Source organism: Neophocaena asiaeorientalis, unplaced genomic scaffold (genome assembly GCF_003031525.2).
Source record: "Neophocaena asiaeorientalis asiaeorientalis breed wild unplaced genomic scaffold, Neophocaena_asiaeorientalis_V1.1 scaffold182, whole genome shotgun sequence".
Classification (NCBI taxonomy): Eukaryota; Metazoa; Chordata; class Mammalia; order Artiodactyla; family Phocoenidae; genus Neophocaena; species Neophocaena asiaeorientalis.
In genome coordinates this window covers 6,774,226-6,794,127 of record NW_020174648.1, presented here as the reverse complement: position 1 = coordinate 6,794,127, position 19,902 = coordinate 6,774,226, and the positions used below count along the sequence as shown (strand labels likewise).

At 37.2% G+C, this 19,902-nt stretch overlaps 1 protein-coding gene across 1 annotated transcript in view; it reads left to right on the top strand.

Annotated features, from left to right (window-relative positions):
- Nucleotides 1–13,934: 13,934 nt before the first annotated feature.
- The window catches only part of KLHL20 (kelch like family member 20), a 75,248-nt gene continuing 69,280 nt past the window's right edge, over nucleotides 13,935–19,902 (top strand). Inside the window, exons 1-2 of the mRNA XM_024758824.1 lie at nucleotides 13,935–14,084; nucleotides 15,006–15,069. Coding sequence (XP_024614592.1) covers nucleotides 15,047–15,069 — 23 coding nt within the window. The 5' untranslated portion in view covers nucleotides 13,935–14,084; nucleotides 15,006–15,046. The remainder of the gene's footprint in view (nucleotides 14,085–15,005; nucleotides 15,070–19,902) is intronic.

The window sequence follows — 19,902 nt, the reverse complement described above, 5'->3', positions numbered from 1 at the left end:
TTCCTCTACCCTGTTCCCTCCTTTCCCCTCTAGCTAACCATTTTTATTAATTCTCAGTTTATTTTTTTAAAAAAAATAAGTAAATACACATATATACACTTGCACATATTTCTACCCCTTTTTAAATCAAACTTAGCGTATTGTAAACACTGTTCACTTAGGTTTTGTTACTTAACAATATACCCTGAAGATCATGCTGCGTAAGTATACAGAGATTGTCCTCACTTCTTTTTTTTAGCAGCATAATCCTCATTATGTGGATATCCCATTGCTTATTCAATCAGTCCCCTATTGAGAAGCCTTGGAGTTGTTTCAATTCTTTTGCTCCCACAAAGAATCCTGCCGTTAATAGCCTGGTGCATAATTTTTTTTAATTTTTGCAAGTGTTTCTTTGGGATAGTGAGTTTGCTGGGTCAGAGGTAAATGCAAATATGATTTTGCTAAATCTTGCCAAATGCGTCTCCATAGAAGTTCGATCATTTTACACACATACTAGCCATGAATGAGAATGCCTTTTTCCCCACAGTCATGCCAACAAACATGTTGTCCAATTCTGGATTTTTGCCTGCCTGATGTCTCAGTACAGCTATAACTTGCATTTATCTTATTATGAATAAGACTGAATATAATTTCAAGTGTTTAAGGGCCATTTCTATTTCTGTGAACTGCCTGTCCATATATTGCCCAAGTATCTATATTATTTGTTTTTTTCTCCATTTTTTAGAGCCATGGATGTAATACATTATGAATCCTATATTGCAAATATGTTTTTCCTAATTGTCATTTTCTTACTTCATTTGTAATATTTTTTCCATGGAAATTTTTATGCAGTCAAATTTATCTTTTTGCCTCTAGATTTTGAATCACAGGGAAGTTTTCCTCCACACTTAATAAAAAAATTCATCTGCGTTTTCCTGTACTATTTTTATACTTTCATTATTTGCATTTAAACTTCTGATACATTTGGTTGTTGTGGGATAGAAAGACCCAGCTCCTTTATTCCAACTTGTGAAAACTCTGAGGGGCCATCCCTGCTTCTGAGCTTCCCATAGTGTCTTCAGAGGCCTTTGTTGAGACTGCACTGGGGTTCAACTCCTTATATGGAATGCATTCAATTTTATCTTTTTCCATAGTATAGTATAATTTATGCAACAGTCCATATATTCCCCACTGATTTGAGATATCACCTTTATCACATGCTAAATGTCCATGTGTTCTGAGGTCTATTTCTGGATTTTCTACCTTGCTTTATTCATCTGTCTGTTCATACACCAAAATCACAGTTTTAATTATAGAGGTTCAGAACATGTTGTCATAATATGTTAGGGTTAGCCCTCCCCTTTGCTGTTTCTACTTTTAGGCTATTTCTGGGTATTCTCATTTGTCTATTCTTTCATATGAACTTTATAATCAACTTATCTAGCTCTGTCAAAACTCTGATATTGATTTACTTGGATTGCATTAAATTTATAAATTAATTTATGGAGCACTGTCATCTCTATGAAACTGAGTCTTCTTCTCCAGTAACATAGGATGTCTTTCTCTTTGCTCAAGCCTACTTTTGTTTCTTTCAGGAGTGTCTTATGGCTTTCCTCATATAGTTTCATATAACTATAATGACTCTTGAATGAGAGTTGTAAAGAATTCAGATTCCATTTTACACATAAGAAAACTGAGGACCAGAATGACCAAGTGATTGATTGAGGTCACAGAGTTAGCACTAGGACTCAGGTCTCCTGGCTCTCATCATGGTGCTCTCCACCCTATAATTCTATGGATGCATCTAGGCAACTAGGAAAATGCTCTTTCATTGTCTGATTTGTGCTCATTCCTCCTGTTATGTTCCTGAACTTTCCAAAGCACTTCCCCATTTCACCAGCTTTGTCTCACACTGCTCTCTCCAGTGAACTCTTGCCAAGATGTCCTTGCCTCTCTGGCTTTTGTGTCTTTGTCCAGAACACTCCTCCGTCCCTTCAAACTCTGTCACCTAGTAACTCCCATCATCCTTCATATTCCTACGTAAGAGTCACTCCCTCAAGGAAATCTTTTGTGCTACTTACCTATTGCTGCATAACAAGTTACCCAAAATTTAGTAACTAAAAACACAAACATTTATTATCTCACAATTTTTGTGTATCAGGAATCCAGGCATGGCTTAGCTGGATGCTTCTGCCTCAAGATCTCTCATGAAGTTGCAGTCAGGCTATTGACAAAGTCTGAAATCTCATCTGAAATCTCAACTGGGAACAGATTTGCTTCCAACCTCACTCACGTTGCTGATGGCAGGATTCAGTTCCTCGTGGGCTATTGGATTGAGGGCTTCAGTTCCTCACTGACTGTTGGCCAGAGGTCTCTCTCTCTTCATTACCACGAGGACCTCTCCATAGGGCATCTCACAATATGGCAGCTGACTTCCGTCAGAACAAGCAAGTGAGAGAAGACATCCACAACAGAAGCCACAGTCCTTTTGTAAACTAATCCTGGAAGTAACATTCCATCACTTTTAGTATATTCTATTTGTTTGTTACTAGATACAGCTCACAGTCAAAGAAGGAAATTGCACAAGGGCATGAATACCATGAGGCAGAGAACACTGGGGGCTATTATGGACTAATTTGTGCCCCACCACCTCCCAATTCACATGTTGAAGCTCTAAGTCTCAATGTGACTGCATTTGAAGATAAGGCCTATAAGGATGTGGGACCCAGAAACCAAATCAGCTGGCACCTTGATCTTGGACCTCCCAGCTTCCAGAACTGTTGTTTAAGCCACCCAGTCTGTGGTATTTTGTCATGGCAGCCTGAACCAAGACAGGAGCCATCTTAGAGACTGTCCATCTCACTGCCCCTGATCCTCCAGACCAGATCTGGGCTCCCTACTATATATCTTCTTTAGCATGCTAGAGGTCTCTTTCAGACAATTATCCCAATAGTGATTAAACAATTAGTTGTGTAATTCATGGTTTCATTTTAGAACACCTGTCTCCTCAAGAATGAAATTCCATAAAACAAGGAACCTTGGGAGTCTTATTTACTGCTAAACCTTGAGTCCAAGCATAATATTTTATACACAGCAAAAAAGATATAATTTCTTTTTTTCTATTTATTGACTTTTTTGTGGTAAAATATACATAGAATTTACCATCTTAACCATTTTTAAGTGTACAATTCAGTGGCATTAAGTAAGTTACAGTGTTGTACAACCATCACCACTGTTCACCTCCAGAACTTATCATCCCAAATAGAAACTCTATACCCATTAAACAATAACTTCCCATCACCCTCCTTCCAGCACCTGATAACCTCTATTCTAAAAAAAAAAAGGTGTAATTTCTAATTGAAAGATTATAAGGTAACCTCAGCAGCCCCTGATGACTTGTTTGGCTGTTATTACTGCCTCACACCCAATCCAGGTAAAATCTATTTCAGGGATATTTTCAACTAGAAATGCAGGTTTCCCAAGGGCGTAGTCTTACTAAGGGTGACAAAAATCCTTTGGTTGTTGCAAATGTCAGGTTTATTGTATTCATATTTCTAAATGGATGTTTTTAGACTTTGACATAAATAGAAAGGGTTGGTTTACATTTAATGCTCCACTTTAAAAAGAAAAAGTTAGCAGAAGCACAAATCGGATTGCAGTGGGGTAGAGAATGAATCATAGCTTTATAAAAATAGGAGAGAGTACTCTTATCCTGGCCAAGTATTTAAAAACTCAGTCATTGGTTAGCAGCAGTCCTTAACATTTTTATATCCTCCTCATTATAATTTCCTCACGTTGTAGAAGAAGCTAAGGGTCACTTTGAAGACATTTTTCACAACAGGCAATTTATAGAAGAGAAGTCTGAATATGGGCTACACATGAAAAGATGCCTTGACTGCATTAAGTAATCAGAGAAATGTACATCTAAACTATAGTGAATTACCATTTTATACACATCATATTGGCAAAACAAATTTAATGTTGGGTAACACCAGGCCTAATGATAATATAGACCAACAAGAACCCTCAGACACTGCTAGTGGGAGAGGCAGCATAGCACTATGGCTGAAAGCATAGACTCTAGAGCCATTTTGCATGGTTTCAAGTCCTGGCTCTGCCTCTTTGGCTTAACTTGACTTTGGGCAAGTTAGTTAATGTCTTGGTGCCACCTGTATGATTGAAATGACAGTAATAATAGTCTCTACCTCAAGAGGACTAATGGGAGTATTGATGAGTTAATCTAAGAAAAGCAGTTAGAAAAAATGTCTGGCATGCAGTGCATGCTATGTAAGTATTTGCCAGGAACAGCAGCAGCAGTAGTAGCAGTGGTAGTAGTACTTGCTGTTGTTGCCATACAACCACATTGCAGAGCAATTTGGCTAGTGTAAAGTTGAAGAAATGCATTGCATACAACCTAACGGTTTTATTCCTACTTCGTATCCCAAAGAAACTCTTACAGGTGTACACAAGAGACATATACAATATGTATATGTATATACATATACAATATGTATACTGTAGAGTTATAATAGGGAAAACTGGAAATAGCCAAAATATCCATCTGTAGGATAATAGTATTTTTTAAATCTGTGATATATTCACACAATAGAATACTATACAGCAGTGAAAATAAATAAATTAGAGTAGTGGTTCTCAAACTTTAACATACATTATAATCACCTGGAGGTCTTATTAAAACACAGATTACCAGCCCTCACCTCCAGAGTCTCTGATTCAGGAGGTCAGTGGTGGGGCTAAAGAATTTCCACTGCCGAGTGATGCCGATGCTCTTGGTCCAGCATCACATTTATAAACCGCTACAATGGAACCTTTATTGATCAATAGGGATAAATCTTAACATATAATGTTGAGGGATAAAAGCAAGTTGCAAGAGAATACATACACTTTGGTATCATTTATATAAATCTTAAAAACATGCACACACATACACACTACATATAAATATGTAGTAAAAATAAATACAAAGAAAATGCATAGTAATGTTAAAGCAATAACTTTAACATTGGAATGATGTTTACCTTGTGATGAAAGGAGAATAAAGAATCAAGAAGCTTATATAAGGGGCTTCAGTTGTATTTGTGACATTTTATTTCTTAAACTAAGCAGTGGATATAACATGTTTATTATAATATGCTTTATACATTTTAATTTAAAGTGAATTTCTTACAGACAATATATAGTGGTCTTGCTTTTTCTTATCCAATCTGATCATCTCTACCTTTTAATTGGAGTGTTTAGTCAATTTATATTTACTGTGAAATTACTGATATGGTACGCTTTTAAGTTCACCATCTTGCTATTTGTTTTGTAATTGTGCCATTCACTCTTCATTCCCTTTTTCCTTTTTTTAACCTTCTTTTAGATAAATTTGATATATTTTATTATTCCATTTTATCTCCTTTGTGGGTTTATTAGCTGTAACTCTTTGTTTTGTTGGAGTATTTTGTGGATGCTTTAGGGTTTATAGTATACATCTTTAACTATTAAAGTCTACTGTGAAATAAATTATAAGGCTTTCATGTATGTAAATATATAAGAGCCTTACAACGATATACTTCCATTTCCCCCCTCCTCGCCTTTATGTTATGGTTGTCATTAATTTCACTTCTACATATATTATAAACCAAACTATACATTGTTATTATTTTTGCTATAAACAGTCATTAATCTTTTAAAGAGATTAAATATAAGAAAATATTCTTTCACATTTACCCACATATTTACCATTTCTGGTAGTTTTTGTTCCTTTATGTAGGTCCAGATTTCTACTGCATATCATTTTCCTTCTGCATGAAAGATTTCCTTTAACATTTCTTGTACTGCTAATCTGCTAGTGATGAGTTCTTTCAGCTTTTTTATGTGTCAAAAAAAATCTTGATTTTGCCTTTGTTTCTTGAAAGACATTTTTGCTGGGTACAGAATTCTATGTTGACAGGTTTTTTCTTTCAATGCTTTAAAGATACTGCACCAGTCTTCTGATTTGCACTGTTTTCTATTAAAAAGTCTATTGTCATTCTTTTTTGTTCCTTTGCATATAATGTGTCTTTTTTCTACTTTTAAGATTTCCTCTTTATTGCTGGTTTTAATTGATTTGATTAAGGTATTCATTGATGTAGTTTGCTTCACATGTCTTGTGCTTCCTTCATCTGTGGAATTACAGTTTTCATGAAATTTTGAAACTTCTCAACCAATATCTCTTAAAATATTTTTTATGCTATCCCACCCCTGTCTCTTCTTCAGGAACTCCAATTACACATATATTAGGCCACTTGAAGTTGTTCCCCAGCTCAATGATGCTTTGTTCATTTTGTTCAGTCTCTTTCTCTGTTACATTTTTGATAGTTTCTATTGCTATGTCTTCAAGTTTACTAATCTTTGTTCCTGCATTGTCTAATTTGTTTTTATTCTGATCCAGTGAATCTTTCATCTCACACGTTTTTGCTTCCATATCTAGAAGCTGGAGTCTTTCTCTAATATCTTCTGTGAATATTCTTAATATGTTCAATCTTTCCTCCAACTCCTTGAAAGTATGGAATATAGTTTTAATAACTCTTATTATCTTTGTCTACTAATTTTATCACTTGTGCCATTTCTGTGTCTGTTTCCACTGACTAACTTTTCTCTTCATTATGAGTCAGTCATATTTTCCTGCTTCTTTGAATGCCTTGTAATTTTTTATTTGATACCAAATATTGTGACTTTTACTTTGTTCAGTGTTGTTTATTTTGGTATTTTTATAAATATTCCTAAACTCTGTTCTGGAATGCAGTTAAACTATTTGAAAACAATTTGTTCTCTCAAGACTTATGCTCAAGTTTTGTTACACAATATCAGAGCAATCTTTAATCTAGGGATAATTTTGTCCCACTACTGAGGCTACACTCTTCTAAGTATTTTACCCTATGTCCTGTGAATTATGGGATTTTTCACTCTGACTGGTGAGAATAATCCCACCCCTATGTACATTCCACAGATTGTCCCTTCTAATCCTAGTGTTTTCCCAGGCCTCAGGTAGTGTCTTCACTTGTATATATTGATCGGTACTCAGATTAAGATTCAAGAGGGGGAACATCCCTGGTGGCCCAGTGGTTAAGACTTCACCTTCCAATGCAGGGGGTGTGGGTTCAATCCCTGGTCAGGAGCTAAGATCCCACATGCCTCGTGGCTAAAAAAATCGAAACATAAAACAGAAGCAATATTGTAACAAATTCAATAAAGACTTTAAAATGGTCCACATCAAAAAAATCTTAAAAAAAAAAGATTCAAGGGGGTCCCACCTTAAAACTTACATAATGTTATATGTCAATTACATCTCAATAAAGTTGGGAAAACAAAGATTCAAGATAAATACTCTGAAGCTGTCTGGAACTCTCCATGTAGCTCTTTCCTCTTTAGTACTCTGCCCTGGAAACTTGGGTTGCCTTGGTCTGCCCAGACTCCTAAATTTGTCTCATCAATTGAAGGAGATTGTCAGGCTCTGCCTGGATTCTCCTTTCCTGATCTGTGGCCAAATCTCCAAGAAAGAATCTGGGACAATCATAAGCTTCGCTTTGCTTGTGTCCACTCTCAGTGTTCATATTCTGTGCTGCCTGAAACTATTATTTCATATATTTTCTCCAGTTTTTAGTTGTTCTTAGTGGGAGGGGAAATTCAGTCCCTGTTACTCCATCTTTCTTTTTTTAAGAAACATTTTTATATCTTAATTATTTCATAGTCATTTCATCCTCTTCTGTGAGTCACTGAGCTTTCCCTTAAATTTTTCATTTAAAAATCTAGGTAATTGGGGCTTCCCTGGTGGTACAGTGGTTGAGAGTCCACCTGCCGATTCAGGGGACACGGGTTCATGCCCCGGTTCGGGAAGATCCCACATGCCGCGGAGCGGCTGGGCCCGTGAGCCATGGCCGCTGAGCCTGCGCATCCGGAGCCTGTGCTCCGCAACGGGAGAGGCTACAACAGTGAGAGGCCCGCGTATTGCAAAAAAAAAAAAAAAAGAAAAGAAAAAAAAATCTAGGTAATTGCATTTGTTGAACATCTATGATGTTCCAGGTACTTCCTAAGTACTTCACATATATCATGACATTTATTCTTCATAAGTCGAGACAGCACATCATCATTAACTTTCTTCTTGGACCAGGATAAGACATGACCTTCATTAGGTATTATTTGGGGCATGTATATTCTGGTGTTTAAAATATATATATTTTTGATAGCATTGAAAGGGTTCCACCTGGCAGAAGTTTGAGCACACTCTAAACACTTATTAGGTGTATTTCCTAAGTAGATTCTTCAGTGATTATTGTGATTTTTTTCTTTATTGATGAAGTTTTTTCATAGTTTTTACAATGGTATGTTTTATTTTTCATGTATATATATGTGTGTGCCTGTATATATACACACACACACACATATTTAAATACATATAAATATGTACAGATTCTCATGTGAATTCTCTATTCAACATGGAGATCTGAATTGTGCATGAGGCCTTTGCCTTAAGATTTGCATTTAAATGAGCTCCGTCAAACTGCAATGTATAGGAGAAAATTTCTCACACATCCTATGTTGGTAGGGTTATGATTCCATACCTGCTTTACTCTGACTAACAGGATGGCCCACAGTGCATTATGAAAAACAGACAAGCAAACAGAATTAACCCAGTTCTTTTAGGGATTCTCCTTCACTTTTATGTATAGAAAAGTCTGCATGGGTGGCTCCTCCTTGAGCCTTGAGGGAATCTGACATATCCAAGTAAGTAAATTCTCTAAATTTAATGTCTCAGATTACGATCAGCTACTCAGGATTATACAAATCCTCGGGGCTCTAACCCAGGGCTATAATCAGATGTATCATGAGGTCATGAAAAACTCAGATTTGTAGCTGTCCTTGGCAAAGAATTTCTCACTCTTACTCAATTTCTCACTCTTACTCTTTATCTGCAGTCTTGAGAAACTGGTATCTGACTAAAACTCATCTAAGGGGATTTACTATGTTTTTCCTCAGAAATATGCTCACAGCATGCTTAGAGTTCTACTTTTTTTAAATCTTCTATTTCTTCACATCTGGGAATAGCTCTAAAGTCTGCCTCCATTTTTATGGACCTTAGTTTCTGGTTACCTTATAAGCCATTAATAATTAGTTTAAATGGTACCCATTTGTAAGTGGTTAGTGTTGCTTAAATGTTAGATTGCTCCTCTACTACAAAATAAACCCATTTTGTGAAATAACTTTGTTTTTCCTTAGCTAATGACTTATTCATCATATGACTGGAGGGTTAGTAGGAGGCAGGGAACAGATTTGAAATTCTAAACTAAGTTAGGTCACTTTCTCCTTAATGAAAACAATGTGACTCTGGAGGCAATCACATCACATGCCTTCACTCTACTCAGTTCTCTCTGGTGACCTAAATGGGAAGAAAATCCAAAAAAGAGGGGATATATGTATACGTATAGCTGATTCATTTTGCTGTACAGTAGAAACTAACACAACATTGTAAAGAACTATACTCCATTAAAATTTTTTAAAAAAGAAAAAAAAATAAATGCAGAGGGTTCACAGTATACTGAAGGCATACACAGCACTCAGATTTAGAACCTCTGAATTAGGTGCTGACTAGTCTTATAGATTTTGATAGGCTTTAATTTAATCATGAGTCTAAATTTTATCCTGTGGATAACTGAGAGTCTATATTATATTTTAAGCAAGGATGGAATATGATTATAGTTTTCAAAGAGCATGATTAAAGCAAGTCATTTAAAGGAGGTTCAAACATTAACATATCTGCCATTTAAACAGTAACAATCTGCCTACAATTCATATATATATATATATCTTTTTTTTAAAGACAAAAGCAATACCATTTCATTTAAAGTTTTCTCTCCTTAATTTCTAAAAGTTATTTTTGTGGGGTTTTTAAAATTGAGGTATAATTGACATATAACATTATATTCGTTTCAGGTCTACAGAATAACTATTTGATATTTGTATTTATTACAAAATGATCGCCATAGTAAGTCTAATTAACATTTATCACTATACATAGTTACAAAATATTTTTTCTTGAGATGTGAACTTTTAAGATCTACTCTTAGCAACTTTCAAATATGCAATATAGCATTATAAACTACAGTCACCATGTTGTACATTACATCCCCATGACATACTTATTTTATAATGGAAGCTTGTACCTTTTGACCTACTTCACCCATTTCACACACCTCCTGCCTTCGCAACCATCAGTCTGTTCTCTGTATCTATGAGCTTATTTTTTGTTTGCTTGTATAAATGAAATCATATGGTATTTTTCTCTGTCTGACTTATTTCACTTAGCATAATACCCTCAAGGTCCATCCATGTTGTCACAAATGGATAAAATTTCATTATTTTTTATGGCTGAATAATATTCCATTATATATATAACATTTTCTTTATCCATTCATCCATTGATGGACACTTAGGTTGTTTCCATATTTTGGCTATTGTAAATAATGGTCCAATTAACTTGGGGGTATGTATATCTTTTTGAGTTAGTGTTTTCATTTTCTTCAGATAGATACTCAGAAGTAGAATTGGTAGTTCTATTTTTTATTTTTTTATTTTTTTAGGAACCTCCATACTCTTTTCCATAGTGGTTGCACTAGTTTACATTCCCCCCAACAGTACACAAAATTCCCTTTTCTCCACATCTTCACCAACACTTATTTCTTGTCTTTTTGAGAATAGCCATTCTAAAAAATGTGAGATTATATCTCATTATGGTCTTGATTTGCATTTCCCTGATGATTAGTGACGCTGAGCAACTTTTCATGTGCCCATTGGCCATCTGTATGTCTTCTTTAGAAAAATGTGTATCCAGGTCATCTGCCCATTTTTAAATTAGATTGATTTTTGTTTGTTTGTTTTTTGCCAGTAAGTTGTATGAGTTCTCTATATATTTTGGATATTAACCCCTTATCAGATATATGTGTTGCAAATATTTTCTCCCATTTAGTAGGTTGCCTTTTCATTTTGTGCAGAAGAGTTTCCTACAATTCATATGACAAATTTTTAAATTATAAGATGAGGGGGAGTGGCATTAGATTGATTTTATTTAACTCTATACTTTATCACTTACTAGTTTAATGCTAACTAGCTGCAGAATCTTAAGTCAGTCATTTAACACATATGTACCTCAACGTCCTCATCTATAGAGTGGGGATACTCTCTCTCTCCTAGTGTTTTGTTTTTAAGGCTATTTTTGTAGAATTTGTGGTGATTATTATCTAATAGTTCCTATAGCACTATGAATATTGTAAAATTGTTTTCCATTTTACAGATGAGTTTATATAAGCACAATTTGGGTTGCTTACACAAGATATCCAAGTTCATGGATTTTAAATCATAGATTTAAATTAAATCTACATGAAACCAACCACATACCCCTCCTGATATCCTAACACTCCCTAGGATTTCCTGTCCCCAACTCAAAACGCACTGCTTTCTGGCGTAGTCTTATTATTTTGCACCTGAAGTCAACCTTAAATTCCCAGATGAGAAAGCAAAAACGGAGAGCTATCTTAGTGCCTACATTTGGTTCCTTTATAAGTCATTAACACACTCTGGGACTAATGATTAGCTATGGACGGCAGTTATTTTAGATTATAGCCATTAATTAATTGTATGATTGAATTCTACCAAGGAAAATTTTCTTTTTTAAAGTCCCCAATTTAATCAAATAAAATCTGCCTTTATTTTCCATCAGCCATAGCAAGAACAGTTCTGGAAATATTGATCTGTATTCTTTCTCACATGTGACTGTCCCTATAGTTAATATGGAACTTCCACATTTTCCTCCTCTAATTTTCAAGGTTTTGAATTTAGGATCAGCTGTTAAACCTAAACTGAGCTGAAATATCTCCAAATACCTCCATAGAATTTAAAATAAAATCTGAACTTCTTACAATATCCTACAAGACAATATATGATCTTGTTCTCGCCTATCTTTCTTACCTCATATCTAATATTATTTCTAGTCACAGTGGCTTTTTTTAAGTTCCTTGAACAGGATGAGCTTATTTATGTCTCAGGTCATTTCCCTTTGCTATTCACTCTGCTTGAAACACTCTTCTCCCAGCTTTCCACCTGGATTGCTTCTCCCTCACCTTTCAGATCTCAACCCACCTTTTCAGAGAGCACTTACCTGATCATGCTACTTAAAGCAGCCTCTCCTTTCCCTAAATAGTCACTCTCCATAACATCACCTGTTTAGCTCCTTCCTCGATAGCATTTGCCACTGACTGAAATTATTTTACTTATTTGTTTACTTGTTTATTTTGTCTGTATCCTTTTACACAAACTAGTATGCTTTTGGCTGCAATTAATAGAAACCCCCAACTCGCTTATTGGAAATTTATTATCTCACATAACTACAAGTCCAGCAATAGGGAAGTGTCCAGGCAAGGGAAAATGAGTAGTTTAAAAACTACATTCAAGAACCCCAATTCTTTCAGTCTCTCTGTTCTACCATCCTTATTGTCTAGCTTCATTCTCCTCTGCCTTCCCTCATAGTTGCAAAACGGTTGTGGTCTTCCAGGTGTCTCATCCAGGCACAACAATGGCCAAATGGAAAAGATGCTATTTCTTCCTGCATCTCTTCTAAAAATGCTAGGAAATCCTACCCCACAGTCCCCATTAGATTTCCTCTGATTTCTCATTAGTCGGTATTGGTAATTTGCATGGAGATGGTTTAGACCAATTACTCATAATGAAAAAGTTGTTCGAAAGTCAACCATCATAACCACATAAATAATCACTAGAGCTTCAGGATGGTGTCTATCTTGTTCACGACTGTATTTCCAAAGCCTAGCATGGTACTTGGCATGCAATAAGTGCTCAGTTGAGTCCATTTAAAGAAAGAGGAGAGAAAACTGACATTTGTTGAGTGCCTACTAAGTGCCAGACACACATGATCTTCATTATAATTGACTTCTCTCAACAATTGTATAAAAAGAGTATTATTTCCCTTTTATACAAAAGAAACTAATGCCTAAGAGATTAAGAAATTTGACCAAGATCACAAATCTGGTGAATCACAGGACTAGGATTTGAAACTATCGGTGTCTGGATCTAAAGACCATGCATTTCCTACTACAAGCTAATTAACAAAATGCATTCTTTCCCTTTCAGACACAACTGCAAAAATCTGTGTAGATTCCATGTGAAGAACAGCTAAAGAAAATCTGGTTACGTTCATGCTCAGCCTATAATAGTTATCAGGAAACCAGCAACAGTCTTTCACTGATATTACTGAAATTGTATCCCCCACCCTATCACTTGTTTGTTTTCTAAACATATAGTGAAAATTAGGTGGCTGTGTGCTATGGGAAAATCAGGCAAAGGACAAACTGACAAAGATTTTTTTTTTCCTCAGTAATACTAAAGTGAGTTCAGAGAAGTGTTTGGTGAAGTGTCTCTTGTAGAATACTAAGTGAAAGGGAAGCTGACATAGCCTTAAAATCCTGAGTAAAACCCTGGTGTCTTGAAAGCTAAACTGGGAAATCTGGAGCATAATAGATATATGGGGCCTAATAGATATATGTCGACTGAATGTACGCATGTGTTAATCATTCAATCCACAATAAGGGAAAAGATTGTGCCAACAGGAAACGCACCAGCTACAAATAAATCAAAATTCCTGGCTTTCCGTGACTCCTCCCATCTTTCTATTGGCTTCTGATGGGGAGAAGAAAGAAGCCTTCAGTATTTAAATATTGCCAGTTCAGCGGTGAACTAGCACAGTGGTCACCGTGGGGATACAAGGAACTGGTAACGAGGACTGGCAGTCTTTGAAGGGACGTAAGCCCCCAACAAAGGGCGCATCTACTTCCTTATCTGCGCCGGAACCTCTTGGCAGGGTATGTGGGTTCCAGAGGGAACGATTTAGAAACAGGACTACTTCCTGCTGCTGAAGTGGGGCGGGGGGTGTGGGGGAAATAAGCTCGAGGAGCGGCATCCTCCTTGCGCTACCCGAGGCAGAGAAGAGGCCAGAGAGGAGGCGGCGGGCGGAGGAGGCAGAGGAGCCTACTGCAGAGAAGGAAGTGTCGGAGCCGGTAGGTTAGCAGCCTTAGAGTAGGGGACAGTGGACAGCACCCAGGACTCGCTTTGCAAATCTGTGGTCCCAAGTTGCCGAGCTGCCCATTGGGTAGGGGCCGTGCGTCTCCCGCCGCCTGTCAGTCGGCACCAGGAAGGGACTGTTGGGGGACTGGGGCTGGGCCTTGCGGGGCACCAGACTGCGCTCGAGCTGGCTGACAGCCCTACCCCGGAGCCAGGGGAGCCGCTGGGCCGTTCTGCCTGAGGGCGTGGGGTTCCGCACCCTGGACAACTTCCCTAGACAGGGGTTGGAATTTGCGGGGAAGGAAGTGGATATCGTGAGTCCCACTTAACCCTCGGGACCTAGCGAAATCTTGCCAAGTGGGTGGTGGACATTGTTTCGGGAATTGAGGGAAGGGCTTGTAAAGAGAATGTTAGTCTGGAGCCATAGTTTCTCTACCCTGTTCTATCTGCCCGGGCTATCGAAAGTGGAGTTGTTTGTTCTTAAAGGCAAGTGACTGCTCCTATTCCTGTCCCTTCGGGACAACTTAACAGCTTTCAGATCCGTTGTTAAACCAGCGTGTTCCCTATCCGATCTATCATGTTAGTACTGCTATGGGTATCTGGTGAATACTCTGTAGATATACTTGATAGGTCAAAGTTAAATGTCTCCAAAGCACTTTTTGAAGAGAGACAAGACCAACCTGGCAGTCGGGACTATTTAGCGCACTTACCCTCACATTCACATAGAATCTTTTTAGCATTCAGAGTAAAGATGGTCATCTTAAAGGTACTAGGTAAGGGTTATAATTGTGCATGTGCAAAAGACCTGTCGTATAATAGGATATAAAGTTCTTTATCACTGAACGAAATTATTGTATAGAGATTGTTATCGGAAAGATCAGAAATAGTTTTTAAGTACTGCTTTTCTATTGTCTTAGGTTCGGCTTTAGAGTGTGGTGAAGGGTACTTTTCATGTTGCATGGAAGGAAAGCCAATGCGCAGGTAGGCATTTAGGAAGAAAACCTTCGGTTTCACTAAATGCAATTCACATAATAATCCAGGGCTTCATTTAAAAAAAATTTTAAACGTTTTCAAATCTTACCAAATTCTGCTTGTAACTAATGATTCTTGTTCTAAAATAAATCAAGAGTAGTATCAGGAATTAATAGCTTTTTAAATAGAGTAAGATATAAAACTTAAATTGCTAAAGAGTGCTGTGAGTTTTATATAGTTAACACTTCAGTTTTCCTTTTTGCATGGTAATTTTTTGTGGTAATCACTAAGTGTACTGTGATACTGTATGGGTTTATTATAGTCTTCAACCATAGAATGTAGAGGGTTCTGTTGCCATATAAGACTAATGATTGCTTATAATACGCTGTACTGAATGTCTAATTATGGTTTTGGTTATTTCATTGATGTTCATTAATACATTTGTTCTATTAATTAAAATAGCTGCATTGCAGGGAAGTTTGGTCAAGGACTAAAAAAGTTATTGGACATAACTTAGTCCATAGAAAAATACAACAGTGTGTGGGAAAACATAGACAATTCTCCTAACCCTAGAATTTAGAAATTTGGTAATGCTTTTTCTCAATCTGTTCCAACAAATAGGACTCAAATCCTTATCGAAAATCAGCCCACTTCTATTTCTTCATTTGTAAAACTCATTTTACATTTATTGAACTGTATTTAATCATTTTTGTTTAACATCAAAGATAAATAGCTCTGGTAGACCCTTTTAAGAGAAGAAGCATTTTGTGATGGGGGTATGACTTAGAACCAGGAGGAAGAACCAGAATATAAATGTTTTTTCCAAATCAGTTATTGATTTTTTTGATTGCCCTTGACCTGTTCACCTTCTTTGTGCCCCAGTTTACTTCTGTAATATATCTGACCAGGATATTGGGAATTAATGAATGCTTGCAAGTGCTTTGAGATCGCCAGATGAAAAGATGTTATGGATATAACAAATACCATTATCTTATTTGTGTCTGACTCTAAAGTAGGAATAATATTTGACTGAAAGTACATGAAGAAATTAACAACACATATATTAAATGCTTCATCACTTCAACTTCTAACATGATTGCAAGAACCACTGATTGCTTCTCATCCTCAGCTGCCATAAATGTCATATCTTATGTAATTGTTTAATATAAGCTTATTATTTTTCAAAAAGAGAAGGCACAGCATGAGAATGTTTTTGGTTTATCAGTAATTTCTGTATAAAATATTTGCTTAATCACTCATACCTACCCTTTTTTTTCTTGCTTTTTTTATATAATATTGCCAGTTGTTTAAACATATTGGAGAATTCTGATGCCATTAATTGTTAAGTTACAGTTCTTTTTTCATCACCATCACTTGGCCAGAGCCTGGCCTACCGCTGCTCTCTGGTTTTACTTTTACCTGCTACCTATGTTAAGTCTTGGTCACACCCTTTCCTTATTGGGCTGTCATTCTTGCTGCTGCAACCCAGAAAGCAGTCTCTGGAAAGTAATGTTGGGTTTATACTTACCAGCTATTGGAGAAGCTTTGAATGAGAAATAACTGTTTATATTGAGATTATTTGAATACATGTTTGTTCTCACTACTAGAGTGTGAGCTCTTTTTTTTTTTTTTTTGAGTGTGAGCTCTTTGAGTGTCATATGTCTTCTGTATCTTTGTATCCCTGGCACCTAATGATCACTGAATAATTGTTTGAATGACTGAACAGCTGAACCGTATCTACAGACTTTTCCCATGAGGGGGGAAAAACTATGAACAAGAAAAGATTGAAAATTGCTGTTAGGGTATTCCGATGCTTAATCATAAAGCTTTATGAAACTGATTGGCATTTTATTAGTAAAGCTTCATTGCATTCATTTATTTAACTACCTATTATGGGTAAATGCTACAAAATTTATAAGATAAGATATTCAATGAAAAGTAAGTCTCCCAATGCTGACCCTAGCTCCCAATTTTCCTCTCCAGAGGAACCACTTGAAAGCAGTTTCTTATGCATTTTTCAGTATTGTAATGCATATACAAGCATATATAGAATATCTCCCCTTTTTAAAAAACACTAATGTTCACACATCATGCGCAGTCTTCTGTATCTTTCTTTTTTCACTTCACACATTATCTTGTAGATATGACAAATACATAGACCCACCTTATTCTTTTTAATAGTTACATAGTATTTTATTATCTGTAAGTACCATAGTTAACCAGTCCCTTTGAGAGACGTTTATTTCAAACGGTTTGCTGTTACAACCAATTCTGCAGTGAATATCCTTGTATGTAGTTTTTGCCCAGTTGTGTAAGTATAGGATAAATTCTTAGATGTAAAATTGCCCAAAGAGTATATGCATTTCAAGATTTTGGTTAATATTAACATATTCCTCTCCTTAGAGATTATACCAGTCTGAAGTCTCACCAACAGTGTGCCCGTCTCCCAAGATACTATTTTTAAATCATTGATTTAATTTAGAGATACTGAAACGTTTTGCAATGTAATTCTTCCATCTTTTCTTAAATATACAAATAGGAAACTGAGCCTGATTTTATTAGGAATTGGTTTATTCACTCACCAAACATTTATATAGTACTTGTTCTATGCCTGTATACTGTAGGTATACAGATGAAGTGATGGAAAGACATGTAAACAGGTACCATAATACGACATGAACAGGACTTTATTTTTTTTGGCTGCGTTGGGTCTTTATTGCTGCACATGGGCTTTCTCTAGTTGCAGCAAGCGGGGGCTACTCTTCATTGTGGTGCACGGGCTTCTCATTGCGGTGGCTTCTCTTGTTGCGGAGCACAGGCTGTAGGCAAGTGGGCTTCAGTAGTTGTGGTGCACGGGCTCAGTAGTTGTGGCTTGCGGGCTCTAGAGCACAGGCTCACTAGTGTGGCACACGGGCTTAGTTGCTCCGCAGCAATGTGGGATCTTCCCAGACCAGGAGATCGAAACCGTGTCCTCTGCATTGGCAGGCGGATTCTTAACCACTGTGCCACCAGGGAAGTCCCATGAACAGCATTTTAGTAGAGATGTAAACCTGTGCTCTGTGGAGATGAGGAAAGCTCACCTTCACAGAGGTGGTGATATTTGAGCTGGATCTTTTAGAAAGGATAAGAATTTGCTTTAAAGAATGTACTTTAAAGGATAAGAATTAAAGAAGGGAGATAATAAAGACACCATAAACAGAAGGAACAGCTGTGCCAAAAACAAAAACGAAAACACAAAAAGACACCAAGACCTGGAAGTGTATAACATGTATAGAATGGTAAGTATATCTGGAGTGCAGAGTATATGAGGGAGGAAGAAGGGGAAACAAGGGGGGAAAATCATGGAAAATGAGGTTATAACCATGGGAAAGAGTTCAACTTTACCCTTTAGGTATTTAAGAGGCAATGGATGTTGTTATACAAATCAGATTTGGTTTTTGGGCTGATATGTAAGAAGATAGGATGTAGACCAGAAAGAGGGAAAAAATAATGGCAAAAAATACTAATTTAAAGGAGTTGTAGTAGTTTAGATGAAAGCTGATGAGGCCCTGAAGTAGATCAGTGGCAGTGGGGATTGAGAGAAGAGGATGGAATTAAGAGTTTAATAGTAAAATCAAAAGGATTTGGTGAATATAGAGTGAGGAAAAGGTAACGATATAAATGACTCCAAAGATCTTAGCTTGGGAAACTAGGGGCTGCCATAATGAGATCAAAAATACAGGAAGAGGGGCTTCCCTGGTGGTGCAGTGATTGAGGGTCCGCCTGCCGATGCAGGGGACGCGGGTTCATGCCCCAGTCATGGAGGATCCCACATGCTGCGGAGCGGCTGGGCCCGTAGGCCATGGCCGCTGAGCCTGCCCTTCCGGAGCCTGTGTTCCGCAACGGGAGAGGCCACAACAGTGAGAGGCCCACGTACCACAAAAAAAAAAAAAAAAAAAAAATACAGGAAGAGGAACAGGTTTTACTAAGCCAAGAATAGTTCTCTTTTGTATTCTTCAAGATTATTATGTCTAGGAAACAGCCAGGTAGAGATAGCCAGCATGTAATTGGACTGTGGATCTGGGGCAGAAGAATAGTTTGGGCTAGAAAAAAAAAACAATTGTGAGTCATCAGTATGCAGAAGATTCTTGAAGTTGTAGGTGTGAATGAGGGTAGAACAGAAAAGGAAGATGCCAAAAGCAAAATCCTAGGGAGTACCAAGGGTGTTTAAGGTGGGGCCTAAGATGAAAACCCATTGAAGATTCATAAATGGGTAAGAAGCTTTAGGTTCTTTGGGTTTTGTTTTATTAATTGTATCTAGAGATTTTATTGATAATGTTCACTCACGGTGAAGATCACAGATGAGCTCCTTGAGTTCAACATCAAAAGACAAATCCCATTCAGATCTCTTGTCTAGAATTTCCAGTTTATTCTACTTAGCCTAAAATGTATGCTTTAAAATAGTAGTATAAGGAGACTTCCCTAGTGGTGCAGTGGTTAAGAATCCATGTGCCAATGCAGGGGACATGGGTTCGATTCCTGGTCTGGGAAGATCTCACATGCCGCGGAGCAGCTAAGCCTGTGTGCCACAACTACTGAGCCCGCATGCTGCAACTACTGAAGCCCGTGTGCCTAGAGCCCGTGTTCTGCAACAAGAGAAGCCACCGCAATGGGAAGCCCACACGCCGCAACTAGAGAAAGCCCGTGTGCAGCAATGAAGACCCAACTCAGCCAAAATATAAATTAATTAATTTAAAAAAATAATAAGGGCTTCCCTGGTGGCGCAGTGGTTGAGAGTCCGCCTGCCGATGCAGGGGACGCGGGTTCGTGCCCCGGTCCGGGAGGATCCCACATGCCGTGGAG